The sequence below is a fragment of the Mustela nivalis genome (genome assembly GCF_964662115.1).
Source record: "Mustela nivalis genome assembly, chromosome: X".
In the NCBI taxonomy this organism is placed as follows: Eukaryota; Metazoa; Chordata; class Mammalia; order Carnivora; family Mustelidae; genus Mustela; species Mustela nivalis.
In genome coordinates, this window is record NC_139040.1 from 56222050 (window position 1) to 56242513 (window position 20464).

General features: G+C 37.0%; 1 protein-coding gene across 6 annotated transcripts in view; it reads right to left on the minus strand.

The window, feature by feature from the left end:
* The window catches only part of APOOL (apolipoprotein O like), a 144262-nt gene that overhangs the window by 52325 nt on the left and 71473 nt on the right, over positions 1–20464 (minus strand). For all 6 annotated transcript variants that reach the window (XM_082715990.1, XM_082715991.1, XM_082715989.1 and 3 more), the window contains 2 exons: positions 4324–4443; positions 1277–1331 (listed from right to left, as the gene is read on the minus strand). In XM_082715990.1, the coding sequence (XP_082572116.1) occupies positions 1277–1331; positions 4324–4443 (175 nt within the window). The remainder of the gene's footprint in view (positions 1–1276; positions 1332–4323; positions 4444–20464) is intronic.

The window sequence follows — 20464 nt, forward strand, 5'->3', positions numbered from 1 at the left end:
ATCAGGAGAAGTGAGCCTAGACCAAAAGTAGATGAAGAGTGGGCACAAGCCTAGATGTTTTGGCTTTTTATATAATTAAATTATTTGTTTCCATGCAACCCAAAAAATAGACACTTAATCACATTTAATTATTTAATAGTAATCACCTGTTTAATTATAGTCCTCAAGACTGATGAGGAATATAATTTGGAATTAATTCCTATATACCTTAAGTAATAATACCTTTACATGTCATCAATATCATGGAGATATTTAAAATTTTAGCTGATCTTTCTGTCTCCCATACACATTTATTTGAACAATTGGCTTAGGCCAAGAATATTAGGAAGATATATCTACTGTCAAATACCATTATCAAATTAAATAATCAAATAAAATTGCTTTCCAACATTAGCTCAAATATTCTAATGACTGGTATTAGTGTTTCCTAGCAACGGATGCCAAAATTCTATGTATTTTAACAGCAAACAGCACCTATTTAAACTAATTCATAACAACGTGGACATGTTTCTATTTTATGCTTTGAGCATATAATATGAGTTTTGCAGCTAAACAGACCTCAGTTTGAGTCCAGGCGCTGCCACTTACTATCTATGTGACCTTGGCAACCTACTTTATCTTTTTAAACCTCAGTTGTCTTATCTGTAAAAAATGGATAATCACAGGGGCACCTGGTTGGCTCAGTTGGTTGGGTATCCAACTCTTGACTTCAGCTTGGGTCATGACCTCACAGTCATGAGATGGAGGCCCATGTTGGGCTCTGTGCTCAGCGTGAAGTCTGCTTGTCCCTCTTCCTCCGCCTCTCCTGGCTTGTTCTCATACCCACCCTCACACTCTCTCTCAAATAAATAAATAAAATCTTGTAAAAAGGGGAATAATTATAATACCAACACTCATAGAATTGGTATAGAAATTAAATTAGATAAATTGTATAAAATGCTTATCATAGTGCCTTAGCATATAATTGCTTAATAAATGACAGTTACTATTACTCTCATATTCTCATAAAGTTCTATAGAGTATCTTCTCAGTTGGTAAAACATGATAATGAATAACTTACCGCCTTTATTTCTCTCACATTTAAACCTTGCAAATTAACAAGACAACAGAACATTTCTGTTTTTTACTGTTATTCTATAACTTCTCTTTTTTTCCAATTATATTTGATTTTATTTTTTCAGTGTTCCAAGATTCACTGTTTATGCCCCATACCCAGTGCTCCATGCAATACATGCCCTCCTTAACATTTCTAATTATGGATGGTTCACTCACCTACCTTTTCCAAATTGTACTGTATCCATTATCCCATTTTTCATAAACACATAAACACCCTAAGCAAAAAGAAAAAAAAGGACATCTGCATTTTTGAAGATGTTGATAATTAAATAATATAGTCCATATCTCTGAGACCATATTAAAATGTTGACTTAGCATTGTATTCAAATCTAACTCTAATTTTCCTATTTATTCACATGAGAATACTTGTTGAATTAGCTTCATGCCCTGCTTTTCATTCTGTTTAACATGGATAATACTTGTTTACTATTTTCCTCATATAAAGAAGTAATGCCTATAAAGTAGTCAGAGCATCTCACAGATAATTTATTGCAGAAATACAAAGACTTATCATCTTACTTTATAAAGCCTTAGAAAAATGAATTGAATTTAAATAAATCATGGATAGAGGTATATTTCAGCTTAGAAGCAACATCTGATTAATACATATGTGGTAGCAACGACATAATGATTTGTAAAGAAAGTAATAACAACAAACTTAAAGAAAGTACTTCATCTTCTCCTTTTTTAAAAGTGTGTATCAGAATGGGAAAAAATCTCAATAAGACATTTATTTCAGGATAGAAATCATCCTACAAATACTAGTGTTTATATTATTTTTACATAGGAATATAAATTCTCTAAAAATTAAGATCATTAACTCACTGAAGTGATTAAAGTTTTAAATCAAATTTGCTCTTTTACCTATTTCTAACTAATTCATTTTAATGCAAGGAATTTGGTTACACTCATTTACCTAGTGGTAGATACTACCTCAATTATATCTGCCTTCAAAAATGAAGGCAGAGGATGATTTACCCAGAGTAATTGCCCATAGTCATGCTGTACTCTATTGAAGAAACCAGAAAATACAACTGAAATATATGGTCTCCATCTCTGAACTAGCTGCTATGAAACCATGGGATAAAAAGAACAAAAACATTTTTCAAAGCAAAGAACAGAGAAATAATTTCATTACACAGGAAACAAAGAAGTCATTATTATCATGATATCTCCGTAATAGTAACCTTATCACAGATGTTTTCATGGTGATCAGAGATCAGAGATCAGAGATGTAGAGGTTCATCCCTTCATCGTGGTTTCAAGCTGTACAAACCAGCACAGACCTTAACTGTCAAAGTTACTTCTCCCTAAAGACTCTCTCAAGAAGACCTCACCTTTAAAGTTATAATACCTATTGACTGGCTGACTGAAAACCATGTAACTGTTGAGGAAAAAACCTAGTCACTCCTTTTGGGAAGTCTTCCTTAGCTTGTTTAGGAAATCACTTTTACCACTGTGGGTCACTGCTACCTGTGGGTCACTGCTACCTAAATTTCAAAACACTAAGGAGAAGAAGAAGAACTGAATTTGGTCTGCAAGATTCTAAGTTTAACGCAGAATGCAACTTGAGTCAGAAGTAATTTTTTAAAGAATAGATTATGTTTTTAGGGGAAAATTAGAGAGAAAAAGTTGTTTACACTAAGATGAAATGCATTCAAAGTGCCTTCTTCCACCTATTCACTTTAGCATATTAAGAGAATAAAAGTTCTTTTAGTTTTAAATTGGGTGATATTAACAACAGCAATTTAAGGATCTCTCAGGAACAATTTACCTCACTGAAAACAAATTTGAGAACACCATGGAAAATTAGGTCTCAGGAGACTTAAATATGAATCATCTGGCTACTGGTATATAGCATTAGGGGCATGATTCAAACCCTTATTAGTTAATACACTTTCCTCTGAGATCAAACTATTAAAAGTGTATAATATAACTAATATTATTAGAGTTGTCTGACAGACACAAATTTAAAAAAAAAACAGTATTCATCAGATATTTTAAATATCACCTGGAATGACCAGAGTTCATATTTAGTGTTTCATAAAACCATTAGAATCTTTAAAAAAAAAAAAAAAGAATGTATTAGAAACAAAAAAGAACAAGGGTTCACAATTGGATAGGTTGTATCTGAAAAAAAAAAGTTGTGCAGTTATTAGGTCAGAATGATGAAAACATGGTACCAACATTATCATTATGACACTGACATTAGATATGTTGATGCCAATACAACTGTGTTGATGTGAGGATAATGTAACATCAATATTTTATCCTTACTCCATCACTCTGCTGCTAGATAACGCTGACTAAAGGCTAAGTATTTTTTTTAAGGATTTTATTTATTTATTTGACAGAAATCACAAGTAGGTAGAGGCAGGCAGAGAGAGAAAGAGAGAGAAAAAAAGAGAAGCAGGCTCCCTGCTGAGCAGAGAGCCCAATGTGGGGCTCAATCCCAGAACCCTGGGATCATGACCTGAGCTGAAGGCAGAGGCTTTAACCCACTGAGCCATCCAGGCGCCCAAGGCTAAGTATTAAAGTGAGATGAATTTCATTTTTCCCAATAGCTGACTATATTCAGAATGGTCTTATAAACTATATCCAACAAGTTAACATTTTGCTTAGCCAAGTAAGAAAAGATTGAGAAATAATTTCAGAACTTCTTGTAAATAGCCAAACAATTGTACATGAAAAATAACATAAATGCTTGCTGAACTATCTTAATACATGTAGTAGTGATATAGTAGATTAAATATGGCCACAAATTCTTGGCTGCTACTCATATTGAGAGGTGATATCTAATTCCACTCCCTTTAAAACTGGGGTGGCGTTTGTGATCTAACAATAGAATGCTGTATAACTAACTTTCTTGGACATCTGATGATAAATAAGAAGCTTAGTAAATTCTGCCAAGGGCCTCTTTGTAAGAGCCCTGAACTGTCTGTGTAAGTTATCTGACTGCTCAGATCACAAGGCTTGACAGGCCACATGTATTTGCTTTACACAACATTCCTAGCTGAGCCCAGCCTTCTAGCTATCTGTGACAAGGTACTAAAGATGAGAATGGACTGTCTTAGGGCCTCTAGATCAACCCATTCACCTGATGAATGTCACTGAGTAACCTCTGCCAATACCAAATGCAACAGAAGAATTACCTGTCTGAAAAAATCAGAAACCTCCAACGTTGAACCACTATTAGTACTCACTTACCTTGCACCAGCCAATATAATGACCAGTTGTACTGCGGATGGATGCAAAGCCCCTTTGTAAATGACCAGGCTGCTCTTCAACATATTTAGACTGCAGAGGTGGTGCAGTATATATGGGAAGCTAGAGGCAAAAAAAAAAAATTCATGTCAAAAATGTAAAACAGCTGGACTTCTTTTTCAGGAGTATAGCAGAAGTCATCGACCTTCATGCTAAAAGCAACTAAAAATGCTGATAAAATATATTTAAAAATATCTTAAATGGGAGGAATGATCCAGGAAGCTGTTTATAAAGACTTTTCAGAAGCTTAGATTAAAAAACAACAGAAATGCAGAGATAAACAATATAGCCAGCTTTTACCTTGTCACCATTTGCTTTAAAATAGATGGTTCATAGAACATGGAATCATGAACAAAACCTAGAAAAAGCAATCTACAGATAAAATACCATCCCTATCAAAATACTAATAGCATTTTTTTACTGAACTAGAACAAACTATCCTAAAATTTGTGTGGAACCACAAGACTGCAAATAGCTAAAGCAATTTTAATAAGGATAACTAAAACTGCGGAGGTATCACAATCCAGATTTTAAGTTATATTACAAAGCTGTAGTAATCAAAACAGAGTAGTACTGGCAGAAAACTGGACACATAAATCAATGGAACACACAGGAAATCCAGAAATAAGACCAAATATCATACAATCAATTAATTTCCAACCAAAGAGGCAAGAATATGCAATGGGAAAAAGGACAGTTTCTTCAACAAATGGTGTTGGGAAAACTGGACAACCATACACAAAAGAATGAAACTGGACCACCTTCTTACACCATACACAAAAATGAATTAAAAGTGAATTAAAAACCTAAATGTGAAACCATAAAAATCCTAGAAGAGAACAGAGGCAGTAACTACTCTGACATTAGCTGCAGCAACATCTTTCTAGATATGCCTCCTGAGGTAAGGGAAATAAAAGCAAAAATAAATTTTGGGGGCTAATCAAAATAAAAGGCTTTTGCACAAAAAAGGAGACCATCAATACAACTGCAAACTGTTGAATGGGAAAAGATATTATATCTGATAAAGTGTTAGTATCTAAAATATATACAAAAAACTTATAAAAATCAATACCCAAAAAACAAATTATCCCTTTGAAAAATGGGTGTAAGATATGAACAGACATCTCTCCAAAGAAGATATACAGATGGCCAACAGACTTTAAAAAAAAAGAGGTTCAGTATAACTCATCATCAAAAAAATGCAAATCAAAACCCCAATGAGCTATCAACTCAACAGCTGTCAGAATGGCTAAAATAAAAAACGTAAGAGACACAAGTGTCGTTGAGTTTGTGGAAAAGAAGGAACTCTTGTGAACTGTTGGTGGGAATGAAAATTGGTGTAGCTACTGTGGAAAACAGTCTGAAGTTCCCTCTATAATTCTGTAATTGCACTACTGGGTACTTACCCAAAAATACAGTAACACTAATTCAAAGAGATACATATACCCTTATGTTTATCGCAGCATTGTTTACAACAGCCACATTGTGGAAGTAACCCATATGTCCATGGACAGATGAATGGATAAAGAAGATGTGATATACATACACACACACACAGAGGACTATTATTTAGTCATAAAAAGAATGCAATCTTGCCATCTGCAAGGATATGGAAGGAATTAGTATAATGCTAAGTGAAATAAGTTGGTCAGAGAAAGACAACATGATGTTAATCGTACGTGGAATGAAAGAGAAGGAATGAGCAAAGGAAAACAAAAGACAAAAAAAAAAAAAAACAGTCTCTTAAACAATAGATAACAAACTGGTAGTTACCAGATAAGAGGTGGGTGGGCAGATGAGTAAAATAGGTCATGGAGATTAAATATTACACTTACAATGAGCACTTGAGCAATGTATAGAATTGTTGAATCAGTATATTGTATACTGGAAATGAATATAACAGCATATGTTAACTATACTAGAATTAAAATTAAAAAGTTGATAGAAAAAGAACTCAATTGACAAGTTAGACTAGATATAGCTATTGAAAGACTTAGTGAACTGGTCAATGTGAAGAAATTATGCAAAGAAATTTAAGAAATGAAAGAAATGTGTAAGATAGAATGAAAAGAGAGGAGCAGAGAAAATATCTAAATAGAATGGCCAAGATTTTTCCAGGACTAAACTAAACACTGGGGAGATTCAGAAATCCAACATATCCCTAGAAGGATAAAGAAAAAAATAAACCACAATTGGATATACAATAGTAAAACTCCATAATGCCAATGACAGAAAAGGAATCTTTAAAAAAAAAAAAAGCCAGAGAATAGATTACCTTCACAGGAATAAATATTAAATAAAATTTTGACTTCTCAATAACAACACTGCACAAGATAATATCTTCAATGTGCCAAGAGGAAGTAACACAACTGGGAATTATATACTCAATAAAATTAAGGGTTTTTTTTGTTTCAAAAATGAGGGGGTAGCAAGAATACATTCAGACAGATAAAACCCAAGATACTCTGCAACCAAATAACTCTCATTAGGCAGTTTATTTATTTACTTACTTGATCATACTTACTTACTAGATCACCAGTTTATTATTAAGGCTATAACTAAGAAACAGCTAAATGGAAGAGGTGCATAGGTCAAGGCATGGGGAAAGGGAATGTAGCTTCCATGCCCTCTCCAGGTACACCATCCTCCCCACATATCCATGTGTTCAATGTGGAAGCTCTTCAAACTGCATCTTTTTGGATTTTTTTTAAAGATTTATTTATCTCAGAAGGGGGGAGAGAGAGCACATGAGCAGGGGGAGAGGCAGAGGAAGATGGAGAGAAGTAAACTATCCACTGAGAGTGGAGCCCAATGCAGGACTCGATCTCAGGACTCATGAGATCATGACCTGAAGTGAAATCAAGAGTCAGATACAACTGACTGAGCCACTGTGGTGTCCTTCCTTTTTGTTTTTTGTTTCTTTTTCAAATGTACTGTTCAATAATTTACCAGTTGCATAAAACACCCACTGCTCAACATATTATATGCCCTCCTTAATGCCTATCACCTAATTACCTCATCCCCCAATTACCTCCCCTCCAGCAAACTTCAGTTTCTTTCTCTCATGGTTTTTCTCCCTCTCTGATGACTTACCATTCTGTTTTCCCTCCATTCCCCTGTGGTCTGCTGCCCCATTTCTTATATTTGACATATAAATGAAGCCAAATAATAATTATCTTTCTCTCATTGACTTATTTTGCCCAACATAATATCCTCCAGTTCCATCCATGTCAATGTAAATGGTAAGTATTCATCCTTTCTGATGGCTGAGTAATACTCCTTTGCATATATAAACCACATCTTCTATATCCATTCCTCTGCCCATGGACATCTCAGCTCTTTCTACACTTTGACTATTATGGACATTGGGGCTATGAACATTAGGGTGTGGGTGCCCCTTTTGATTCACCATGTTTCTATCTCTGAGGTAAATACCTAGTAGTACAATTCCTGGGTCAAAGGGTAGCCCTATTTTTAACTCTTTGAGGAACCTCCATACTGTCTTCCAGAGTGGCTGTTACCAGCTTGCATTCTTACCAACAGTGTAAAAGGGTTCCCCATTCTCCACATTCTCACCATCATATATTGTTTCCTGAATTGTTTATTTCAGCCATTCTGACTAGTGTGAGGTGGGATCTCATTGTGGTTTTGATTTGTATTTCCCTGATGATGAATGATGTTGAGCATTTTTTCATGTGCCTGTTAGCCATCTGTATGTCTTTTTTGGAGAAGTATCTGCTTATATCTTTTGCCCATTTTTTAAATGGATTACTTGATTTTGGGGGTGTTGAGTCTGTTAAGTTCTTTTTAGATCTTGGACACAAGACCTTTATGTGATTCATTGTTTCCTTATAATACCCAGTGCTCCATGTAATACATGCCCTCCTTAATACCCACCACCAGGCTCACCCATCTCCTCATCGCCCTCCCCTCTAGCGCTACTCTATGACCCAGAAACTTCACTACTGGGTATTTAACCCAAAGACACAGATGTACTGAAAAGAAGGGCCATTCGCACCCCAGTGTTCATAGCAGCAATGGCCACAACTGCCAAACTGTGGAAAGAGCCGAGAAGCATTTCAAGAGACGAATGGACAAAGAAGATGTGGTCCATATATACAATGGAGTACTACTCAGCCATCAGAAAGGATGAATACCCAACTTTTGCATCAACATGGATGAGACTGGAGGAGATTATGCTAAGTCAAATAAGTCAAGCAGAGAAAATCAATTATAATTCCCATTTTGATGTGAACTTTGTATTGTTTAGGGATCAAGGTAATGCTGGCCTTGAAAAATGATTTTGGAAGTTTTTCCCCATATCTATTTTTTGGAACAGCCTCAGAAGAATAGGTATTAGTTCTTATTTAAACATTTGGTAGAATTCCCCTTGGAAGCCATCTGATCCTGGATTCTTGTTTGTTGGGAGATTTTTGATTATTATTTCAATTTCCTTGCTGGCTATAGGTCTGTTTAGGTTATCTCTTTCTTCCCTTTTCAGTCGTGGTAGTTTATTAGTTTCCAGGAATGTATCCATTTCTTCCAAATTGCCTAATATGTTGGCATATAGTTGCTCACATTATGTTCTGAAAATTGTTTGTATTTCCTTGATGTTGATCATAATCTCTCCTCTTCCATTCATGATTTTAATAATTTGGGTTCTTTTTCTTTTTGGTAAGTCTGGCTACAGTTTTATCAATCTTATTCTTTCAACAAACAAGCTCCTTATTTCACTTATCTGTTTTATTATTCTTCTGGTTTCTATGTCATTGATTTCTGCTCTAATCTTGATGATTTCTCTTTTCCAGCTTAGTTTAGGCTTATTTGTTGTTCTTTCTCCAGCTCCATTAGGTGTAAATTTAGCTTGTACATGTGAGACTTTTCTAATTTTTTTGAAAAAGGCTTGTATTACTATGTATTTCCCCTTAGGACCACCTTTGCTGTATCGCAAAGGTTTTGAACAGCTGTTTTCATTTTCATTTGTTTTCATAATTTTTAAAAAATTATTTTTACCTTCCTGGTTGACACATTCATTCTTCAGGTGCATGCTCTGTATCTCTCAAGCATTTGAATTTCTTCCAAATTTCCTCTTCTGTTGGAGTTCAAGTGTCAAAATTGTGGTCTGAAAATATGCACGGAATAATCCCAATCTTTTGGTATTGGTTGAAACCTGATTTGTGACCCAGTATGTGATCTATTCTGGATAAGGTTCCATGTGCACTCAAGAAGAAGAATGTGTATTATGCTGCTTTAGAACGGAATGCTCTGTACTTATCTGCAAAGTTCATCTGGTCCTATGTGTCACTGAAATCCTCTATTTCTTCATTCACCTTCTGCTTAGATAATCTGTCCCTTGCTGTGAGTGGGATGTTGAAGTCCCTTGCTATTATTGTATTATTATCAATATGTTTCTTTAATTTGGTTATTAATTGGTTCATGCAATTGGCTGCCCCCATATTGGGGGCATAAATATTTACAATTGTTAGACCTTGTTGGACAGACACTTTAAGTATGACATAGTATCACTCTTTACCCCTTACTACAGTCTGGTTTAAAACTTAATTTGTCTGATGTGAGGGTAGCTACCCTAGCTTTCTTTTGAGGTTCACCTGTGTGGTACATGGTTCTCCATTCCCTCACTTTCAGTCTGTAAGTGTCTTTAGATCTAAAATGAATTCTTGTAAACAGCATATGGATGGGTCTTGCCTTTTTATCCAAACTGATACTCTGTGTCTTTTGATTGGAGCATTTAGTACATTTACATCCAGAGTCACTATTCACAGATATGAATTTAGTGCCATTATATTACCTGCAAATCCCTGTTTCTGTAGATTGTGTCCATTTCTTTATGGTCTATGTTACTTTTGGGCTTTCTCTTCACTTACAAGATCCCCTTTATTATCCCTTGCAGGGCTGATTTAGTGGCTACATATTCTTTTAGTTCCTTTGTCCTGGAAGCTCTTTATCTCTCCTTCCATCCTAAATGATAACCTTTCCAGATCAAGTACTCCTGGTTGCAGGTTCTTCTTATTTAGTAACCTGAATATATCATGCCAGCCCTTTCTGGCCTGCCAGGTCCCTGTAGATAGGACTGCTGCCAGCCAGCCTAATGTTTTTTATCATTGCAGGTTAAGAAGTTTTTGCCTTGAGCTGCTTTCAGGATTCCTCTGGGATCCCAGTAATTCTAACATTGGTTTCATATTTTTTGGTATCACTGATTTCTTGAAGCCTCACCTCATGGTCCATTAGTTGTTTTTCTCTCTTTTCCTCAGATTCCTTACTTTCATCAACTTGTCTTCTATGTCACTTACTTTCTCTTCTGCCTCATTTACCCCAGCTGTTAGTCCACTTTAGACAGCTTCTCAGTTAAAGCATTTTTAATGTAGGCCTGATTAGATTTTATTTCTGCACTAAAAGATTCTCTAGTATGTTTCATTCTTTTTTGAAGCCCACCTAGTAACTTTATCACTGTTTTCCTGATTTTCAGCTCTGACATTTTACTTATGTCCATATCAATTAGATCTGTGGCAGAGTATTCCCTCTGTTTTTCTTTTGTTGTGAAGTTCTCCTTCTAGTCATTTTGCCCAAAGAATGGATGAACGAGAGAGCAAAATAAAAAAATACCAACCATGACCTAAGTGAAATACACACTAGACAAATCCTAAGAGTCAGAAACCAAACCAAACCAAAACCAAAACAAACAAACAAACAAAACAATTTTAAAAGGGGAGGGAGTGGAAGAAGAGAGAATATGATCTCCCAAGTGGGCAAAACAGGGTGATCCACTTGGTCCTGGAAGTGTTTTGGTCTATTTGTTAGAAGACACTAATTCTCAAAATTGTAAAGAAAGCAGAAGTGTGTGTGTGTGTGTGTGTGTGTGTATATATATATATTTGAATATAGTAAAAGGAAGCCACAATGAAAACTGTCTATAAAATGTAAATGTAAAAGATGAAAGTTTAAAAAAGACTTCAAAACAAAGAATTGATAAAATAAGAAACCAGCAGCAAAAGAAAAGAAATATTTTAAACTAAAAGATAAGCAAATCATGAGGAAAAGAGAATCTCAACTTCTATATTACTACTTTGCCCTAGCATTGGAGTTTTACAGTCCTGTGTGCTCCATAAACTTAGTATTAGCCTGATGTTCCTGTTAGTCTTCTTGGGGAGGAGTCTGTTTCACTGATTCTCAAGTGTCTGTCTGTGTGGAGTTACACCGCCCCTTGCCAGAGTAAGTGTAAACTGCTTCAGGTTTTGCTATGTGGCTTTTGTTCCGTGAGGGCTTTCTGTGCCTCTTTAGAGGACTAAAATAAAAATGACAGCATAGTAAAGCTAAAAGACATGGTTCTCTCTCTTCAGTAAACTCTCAGAGATAAGCAGTCTTCACTTTAGTGTATGCCAAACTCCACAGTCTCCTGCGGTGCATGCAGGCAGAGTGTCACTCTGTTTCTGTCCTTTGCAGGGCCCCGGCACAGAGAGCTGTCAACCAGTCATGTGCACACCTGCAATGAACCTCCAGGGATAGTGTAGGGTTCCTGTGTTTTTGCCCTTTGCAGTGCCCCCACACAGAAAGCTGTCACCTGCCAAGTCTCAGTTCATGGTTTATGGCAAACTGAGTTGAGAGCCCCCTCCTGGGTTCATTGACTCTAACCAGTTTGCCCACTCCAATGCTTAGGAACTGTCCTAGCTCGGGCACCCCCATTCTTTCTGTGACCCAAGGATCCTGAAACGACACTGTCTAACCTAGCATTCTGCCCTGCTTCACCACCTGAGCACCCTTCAGGCAGGGATGTCTCTCACTGGAGCAGATTTCTAAAGGTTCTGATTTTGCGGTCCAGGGCTGTATTACTTTCCCATAGGGAGCTGATGGAGGCTCCCTCACCCCACAGAGTATCTTCAAATATATACATTCAGATTCACTTCTCTGTACCCCCCACATTGCAAAAAGTGGTTACTTTTCTATTTGTAGAATTTCAGCAATTCTTTTCTTAGATTTCAAGTTGAATTCATAGGTGTTCAGAATGATTTGATAGATCTCTCGCTAAATTCAAGGGACCAGATGAAATGAGGTCCCTGTCTCTTCCACCATCTTGCTGCCCTCTTCTTTTTAGGCAGAAGGAAAATATTCTCATTGAGAAGGTTTGAGATATAAGAAGGAATGATTACCAAAGAAAGTGGTAAATATGTGGGTAAACATGAGCCAATGAGTATATAATGTTTTATGCATATATTTGAAAAATAGAACAAAATTCTGAACATTAATATAGTATAAGAAGGGATGACATACATTTAAATATCACCTTACACCAGTCAGAATGGCAAAAATTAACAAGGCAGGAAACCACAAATGTTGGCAAGGATATGGAGAAAGGGGAACCCTCTTACACTGTTGGTGGGAATGCAAGCTGGTACAGCCAATCTGAAAAACAGTATGGAGGTTCCTCACAAAGTTAAAAATAGAGCTACCCTAGGGGCACCTGGGTGGCTCAGTGGGTTAAAGCCTCTGCCTTTGGCTCAGGTCATGGTCTTGGGTTCCTGGGATCAAGCCCCGAGTCAGGCTCTCCGCTCAGCAGGGAGACTGCTTCCCTTCCTCTCTCTCTGCCTACTTGTGATTTCTGTCTGTCAAATAAATAAATAAAAATCTTAAAAAAAATAGAGCTATCCTATGACCCAACAGATGCACTACTAGGTACTAGCAACTGCACTACTACTACTAAAAAGATACAGATGTTGTAAAAAGAATGCACCCCAATGTTCATAGCAGCAATGTCCACAATAGCCGAACTGTTGAAAGAGCTAAGACACCCTTCAACAGATGAATGGATAAAGAAGGTGTGACTCATATATACAATAGAATATTACTCAGCCATCAGAAAGGATGAATGCCTACTAATAGCACTGACAGGGATGAAACTGGAGGGGGTTATTCCAAGTGAAGCAAGCCAAGCAGAGAAAGACGGTTATCATACAATTTCACTCATATGTGGAACATAAGGAATAGCATGGAGGACTACAGGGGAGGGAAGGGAAAACTGGGAGGGAGAGAATCAGAGAGAAAGATAAACCATGAAGACACTATGGACTCTGGGAAACAAACTGAGGGGGTCGGAGGGGAGTGGGGTTGGGTATGGGGTAGCTGGGTGATGGGTATTAAGGAAGACACATACTGTGATGAGCACTGTGTGTTATACACAACTAATCAATAACTGAACACTACATCAGAAACTAATGATGTACTGTATGGTGGCTAACTTAACATAATAAAAAAGAAAAAACTCAGAAAAATATTCTAAGTTCTCAATATTGTTCAGAGGAATATACTGATCACACTTGAAAACAAATGGAGGTTAAAATTTCTACTTCATCAATTAAAGAAAATAATCAGAATTCATAATTGAGTAACTGTTGTGCAGAAAAATAAGTAGACAAAAATTATCTTTAAAAAGAGAAAAAAAGAACAAGATGTGCAAAAAATTAAAAACCTACAAGATTTTATAGAATTCAAAAGGTAATAATAATAAATACAAATGGATAAAATGGCATAATTAAAAGCCAAAGATGACATCAGATAGCATTTCCAAAATATAGTCACATGCTGTTCATGAGACACTCTGAATATAACTCTTTAGGAAGCTTAAAAAAAACTTTACAGGCATACTGAACAAATTGCAACAAAAGAAAGCTACTACAAGCTATATTAATATTAGATAAAGAGGAGGTGGGTGGAGGATGGGATAACTTGGTGACAGGCAATAAGGAAGGCATGTGATGTGATGAGCACATGTAACTAATGAATACTTGAACATTATATCAAATACTAATGACATACTATAACTGGGATAATAGTTAAATATATATATATATATATATATATTGTGATGAAAAAAATTTTAAATATTAGAAAAAAGACTTTAAGACAAAATCCATTACTAGATAGGAAGTGACTCTTATCAAGACAAAAAGTTTAAATAACCGGAGATAATATAATCTTAAACTTGTATACACCTAGTAACATATCCTCAAAATAATATAAACAAGATAGGGGTTTAACTTATTCTCTCAGCAACTGGTTGATCAAAAGCAGATAAAAACAAAAGAAGTAGGACTTCTCTAACATTGTGTCACAGGAAGTTCCTAAACTTACCTCCTACAATGGAAATACTAAATCTACAGCTACATACAGGAATATTTCTTTCTGAAAAAGATCTGAAAACTAGATGAAATGCTTTTTCACAAAAAAGGATAAAAAGACTACATTGAGACAGGTAAGAGAGACAAAGACACAGTCTCACCAACCCAAACTTCTGGCTAGACAACACACAATAGAGAGGGATCTCACAAGTCCAGTGTTCCTCCAGAAAGAGTGAAGGGTCGATAGCCCACATCAGGCACCCCAATGACTAGGATCGACACTATAGAGATGAGCCCCCAAACATCTACCACCTTAGAAAACTGACGTTGCTAACGTCCAAGGGCCCCAAAGCACTACAAGAAACTGAGATTCTGCTTTTAAAGGGTTTCTTGGAGCACATGTGTGGCTCACTTGGTTGAGGGTACAACTCTTGTTTTCAGCTCAGGATTGTGGGATCGAGCCCCACATCAGGTTTCACACTCAAAAGTGAGTCTGCTTGAGATTCCCTCTCTTCCTCTCCCTCTGCCCCTCACCCAACATGCTTTCTTTCTCTCTCTAAAATAAATTAACAAATCATTATTTTCCTGTTTCTTTTATTTTTTATTTTTTATTTTCAGCATAACAGTATTCATTATTTTTTCACCACACCCAGTGCCCATGCAATCCGTACCCTCTCTAATACCCACCACCTGGTACCCCAACCTCCCACCCCCCCGCCCCTTCAAAACCCTAAGATTGTTTTTCAGAATACATAGTCTCTAATGGTTTACCTCCCCTTCCAATTCCCCCAAACTCCCTTCTCCTATCTCCCCATGTCCTCCATTCTATTTGTTATGCGCCACAAATAAGTGAAATATGATAATTGGCTCTCTCTGCTTGACTTACTTCACTCAGCATAATCTCTTCCAGTCCCATCCATGTTGCTACAAAAGTTGGGTATTCGTCCTTTCTGATGGAGGCATAATACTCCATAGTGTATATGGACCACATCTTCCTTATCCATTTGTCCATTGAAGGGCATATTGGTTCTTTCCACAGTTTGACGACCGGGGCCATTGCTGCTATAAACATTGAGGTACAGATGGCCCTTTTTTTCACTACATCTGTATCTTTAGGGTAAATACCCAGTAGTGCAATTGCAGGGTCATAGGGAAGTTCTATTTTTAATTTCTTGAGGAATCTCCACACTGTTCTCCAAAGAGGCTGCACCAACATGCATTCCCACCAACAATGGAAGAGGGTTCCCCTTTTTCCACATCCCCTCCAACACATGTTGTTTCTTGTCTTGCTAATTTTGGCCATTCTAATTGGTGTAAGGTGATATCTCAAAGTAGTTTTAATTTGAATCTCCCTAATGGCTAATGATGATGAACATTTTTTCATGTGTCTGATAGCCATTTGTATGTCTTCATTGGAGAAGTGTCTGTCCGTATCTTCTGCCCATTTTATGATATGATTGCCTGTTTTGTGTGTGTTGAGTTTGAGGAGTTCATTATAGATCCCGGATAACAACCTTTTGTCTGTACTGTCATTTGCAAATATCTTCTCCCATTCCGTGGGCTCTTATTTTTTTGACTGTTTCCTTTGCTGTGCAGAAGCTTTTGATTTTGATGAAGTCCCAAAAGTTTATTTTCGCTTTTGTTTCCGTTGCCTTTGGAGACATATCTAGAAAGAAGTTGCTGTAGCTGATATTGAAGAGATTACTGCCTATGTTCTCCTCTAAGAGTCTGATGGATTCCTGTCTCACGTTGAGGTCATTTATCCATTTGGAGTTTATCTTTGTGTACGGTGTAAGAGAATGGTCGAGTTTCATTCTTCTACATATAGCTGCCCAGTTTTCCCAGCACCATTTATTGAAGAGACTGCCTTGTTTCCACTGCATATTTTTTCCTGCTTTGTCGAAGACTATTTGAACATAGCATTGAGGGTCCATATCTAGGCTCTCTACTCTGTTCCACTGGTCTATGTGTCTGTTTTTATGCCAATACCATGTTGTCTTGGTGATCACACCTTGTAGTAAAGCTTGAAATCAGATAACATAATGCCCCCCATTTTATTTTTGCTTTTCAACATTTTCTTAGCGATTCGGGGGTCTCTTCTGATTCCACACGAACTTTTGGATTATTTGCTCCAGCTCTTTGAAGAATGCCGGTGGAATTTTGATCGGAATGGCATTAAAAGTATAAACTGCTCTAGGCAGTATAGACATTTTAACAATGTTTCTTCTTCCGATCCAAGAGCATGGAATGGTCTTCCATCTTTTTGTGTCTTCTTCAGTTTCTGTCATGAGTGTTCTGTAGTTCCACGAGTACAGATCCTTTACCTCTTTGGTTAGGTTTATTCCCAGGTATCTTATGGTTCTTGGTGCTATAGTAAATGGAATCGATTCTCTAATTTCCCTTTCTGTATTTTCATTGTTAGTGTATAAGAAAGCCACTGATTTCTGTACATTGACTTTGTATCCTGCCACGTTGCTGAATTGTATGAGTTCTAGTAGTTTGGGGGTGGAGTCTTTTGGGTCTTCCATATAAAGAATCATGTCATCTGCGAAGAGAGAGAGTTTGACTTCTTCATTGCTAATGTGGATATCTTTTATTTCTCTTTGTTGTCTGAATGCTGTTGCTAGGACTTCTAATACTATGTTGAACAAGAGTGGTGAGAGTGGGCATCCTTGTCGTGTTCCTGATCTCAATGGGAAGGACGCAAGCTTTTTCCCATTGAGGATGATATTTGCTATAGGTCTTCCATAGATAGATTTTTATGAAGTTCAGGAATGTTCCTTCTATCCCTATACTTTGAAGCGTTTTAATCAGGAACAGATGCTGGATTTTGTCAAGTGCTTTTTCTGCATCAATTGAGGGGACCATGTGGTTCTTCTCTCTTCTCTTATTAATTTGTTCTATCACATTGATTTGCGAATGTTGAACCATCCTTTGTAGTCTAGGGATGATTCCCACCTGGTCATGGTGGATAATCTTTTTAATGTGCTGTTGGATCCTGTTTGCTAGGATCTTGTTGAGAATCTTAGCATCCATATTCATCAGTGATATTGGTCTGAAATTCTCCTTTTTGGTAGAGTGTTTACCTGGTTTGGGGATCAGGGTAATGCTGGCTTCATCGAAAGAGTCTGGAAGTTTTCGTTCTGCTTCAATTTTTTGAAACAGCTTCAGGAGAATAGGTGTTATTTCTTCTTTGAAAGTTTGGTAGAATTCCCCCACGGAATCCGTCAGGAACTGGGCTCTTGTTTCTTGGGAGGTTTCTGATCACTGCTTCAATCTCGTTACTAGATATTGGTCTATTCAGGTTGTCAAATTCTTCCTGGTTCAATTTTGGGAGTTTATAGTTTTCGAGGAATGAATCCATTCCATCTAGGTTGCTTAGCTTATTGGCATATAACTGTTGATAAAAACTTCGGATGATTGTTTCTACTTCCTTGGTGTTAGTTGTGATCTGTCCCTTTTCATTCATAATTTTATGTATTTGAGCTTTCTCTCTTTTCTTTTGGATTAGTGTTGCCAATGGTTCATCGATCCTATTGATTCTTTCAAAAAACCAGCTTCTAGTTTCATTGATACGTTCTACTGTATCTCTGGTTTCTATCTCATTGATCTCAGCTCTAATGTTGATGATTTCCCTTCTTATGTGTGGAGTTGGTTTGATTTGTTGTTGATTCTCCAGTTCATTAAGGTGTAGAGACAGCTGCTGTGTTCTGGATTTTGCAATTTTTTTGAGGGAGGCTTGGATGGCTATGTATTTCCCCCTTAGGACCGCCTTTGCTGTATCCCATAGGTTTTGGATCGAAGTGTCTTCATTCTCATTGGTTTCCATGAATTGTTTAAGTTCTTTGATTTCCTGGTTGATCCAAGCATTCTTAAGCAAGGTGGTCTTTAGTTCCAGGTGTTTGAGTTCCTTCTGAACTTTTCCTTGTGATTGAGCTCAAAAGCACTGTGATCTCAGAATGTGCAGGGAATAATCTCAGTCTTTTGGTATCAGTTGAGTCCTGATTTGTGACCCAGTATGTGGTCTATTCTGGAGAAAGTTCCATGTGCACTTGAGAAGAATGAGTATTGTGTTTTTTTAGGGTGGAATGTTCTGTATATATCTATGAGGTCCATCTGGTCCAATGTGTCATTCAATGCTCTTGTTTCTTTACTGATTTTCTGCTTCGGTGATCTGTCTATTTCTGAGAGAGGTGTGTTAAGATCTCCAACAATTAGTGTATTCATATCAATATGACTCTTTATCTTGATTAACAGTTTTCTTATGTAATTGGATGCTCCCATTTTGAGGGCATAGATATTTACAAGTGTTAGATCATCTTGGTGGATAGTCCCTTTAAGGATTATGTAGTGTCCTTCTGTATCTCTGACTACAGTCTTTAGTTTAAAATCTAATTTGTCTGATATGAGAATCACTATCCCAGCCTTCTTTTGAGGCCCACTGGCATGAAAGATGCTTCTCCATCCCTTCACTTTCAGTCTGGGTGTATCTTTAGGTTCAAAATGAGTCTCTTCTAGACAACGTATGGATGGGTCCTGTCGTTTTATCCAGTCTGCAACCCTGTGCCGTTTTATGGGCGCGTTTTGGCCATTCACATTGAGGGTGATTATTGATAGATACGTTTTTATTGACATCGTGTTACCTTTGAAGTCTTTCATTCTGTAGATTGTCTCTATATTTCTGTTCAATGCTATTCTTGGGCTTTTTCCTCCTTTAAAGAAGCCCCCTTAATATTTCCTGCAGTATCGGCTTGGTGGTTGCATAGTCTTTTAAGCATTGCCGGTCCTGGAAACTCTTTATCTCTCCATCCATTTTGAATGTCAGTCTTGCTGGATAAAGTATTCTTGGCTGCATGTTCTTCTCATTCAGTGCCCTCAATATATCTTGCCAGCCTTTTCTGGCTTGCCAGGTCTCTGTGGACAGATCTAACGTTATTCTGATGGGCTTTCCTCTGTACGTAAGGATCTTCTTTGTCCTAGCTGCTTTCAAGAGGTTCTGCCTACAATTATAATTTTTCATTTTTACTATTAGGTGTCTCGAGGACTTTCGAGAATATGTAATATTGGGGGGAAACCTTCGACCTCTATTACATGAACACTGGTTCCATTCAGGAGATTCAGAAAATTTTCATGAAGAACTTGTTCCACTATATCGTCTAGACTTCTTTCTTTCTCCTCCCCTTCAGGGATTCCAATAATTCTGACGTTGGAACGTTTCATGTCATCATTTCTTTCCCTGATTCTGTTTTCGTGGCTCCTAAGCTGTTTATTCCAGGCTTCCTCCTGATCCTTTCTCTCTGTTTATCTTCCAGATCACTAATTCTATCTACTGTCTCAGTTACTCTAGCATTGAGAGAATTTAGATTAGATGGAACTCATTGAGAGCATTATGAAGCTCATTCCTGGTAGCTTTCAGCTCTTCCCTAATATTGAAAACATGATCTCTGGTTGTTTTCAGTTCAGGCCTAATAAATTCCATTTGGTCACCCACGGCTTTCTCCAACCTAGCTATTGCTTGGATAATTGTTAGCCTGAATTCTCTTTCCGACATATTGTCTATGTTGATAGCCGTTAGCTCTGTTGCAAAAGGTCCATCCTCTGTATTTTTCTTCTGTTGGGCATTCCTCCTCCTAGTCATTTTGGTAAGAGATGGCTGAACGGGTGTAGCTGGATGTATCGACTGTGGTGCAGTCCAGGAAGGTGCACCCTGGAATGCTTCTGAGCAATCAGGGTTCCCCACCAAAATGAGATAAAAAAGAGAAGGAAAAGAAAAAAAGAGAGAGGGAGAGAGACAGGAACGGAAAGTGAGATAAAAGAGAAGGTTCAGCCCAAATGGCCCCAAGGTAAGATTTATGAAGTATACAAACAAAAACAGACAAACAAAAAGACTGATAAATGTATCTGACAAGAGAAAAAAAATAATATATATATATATACATATATATATATATATA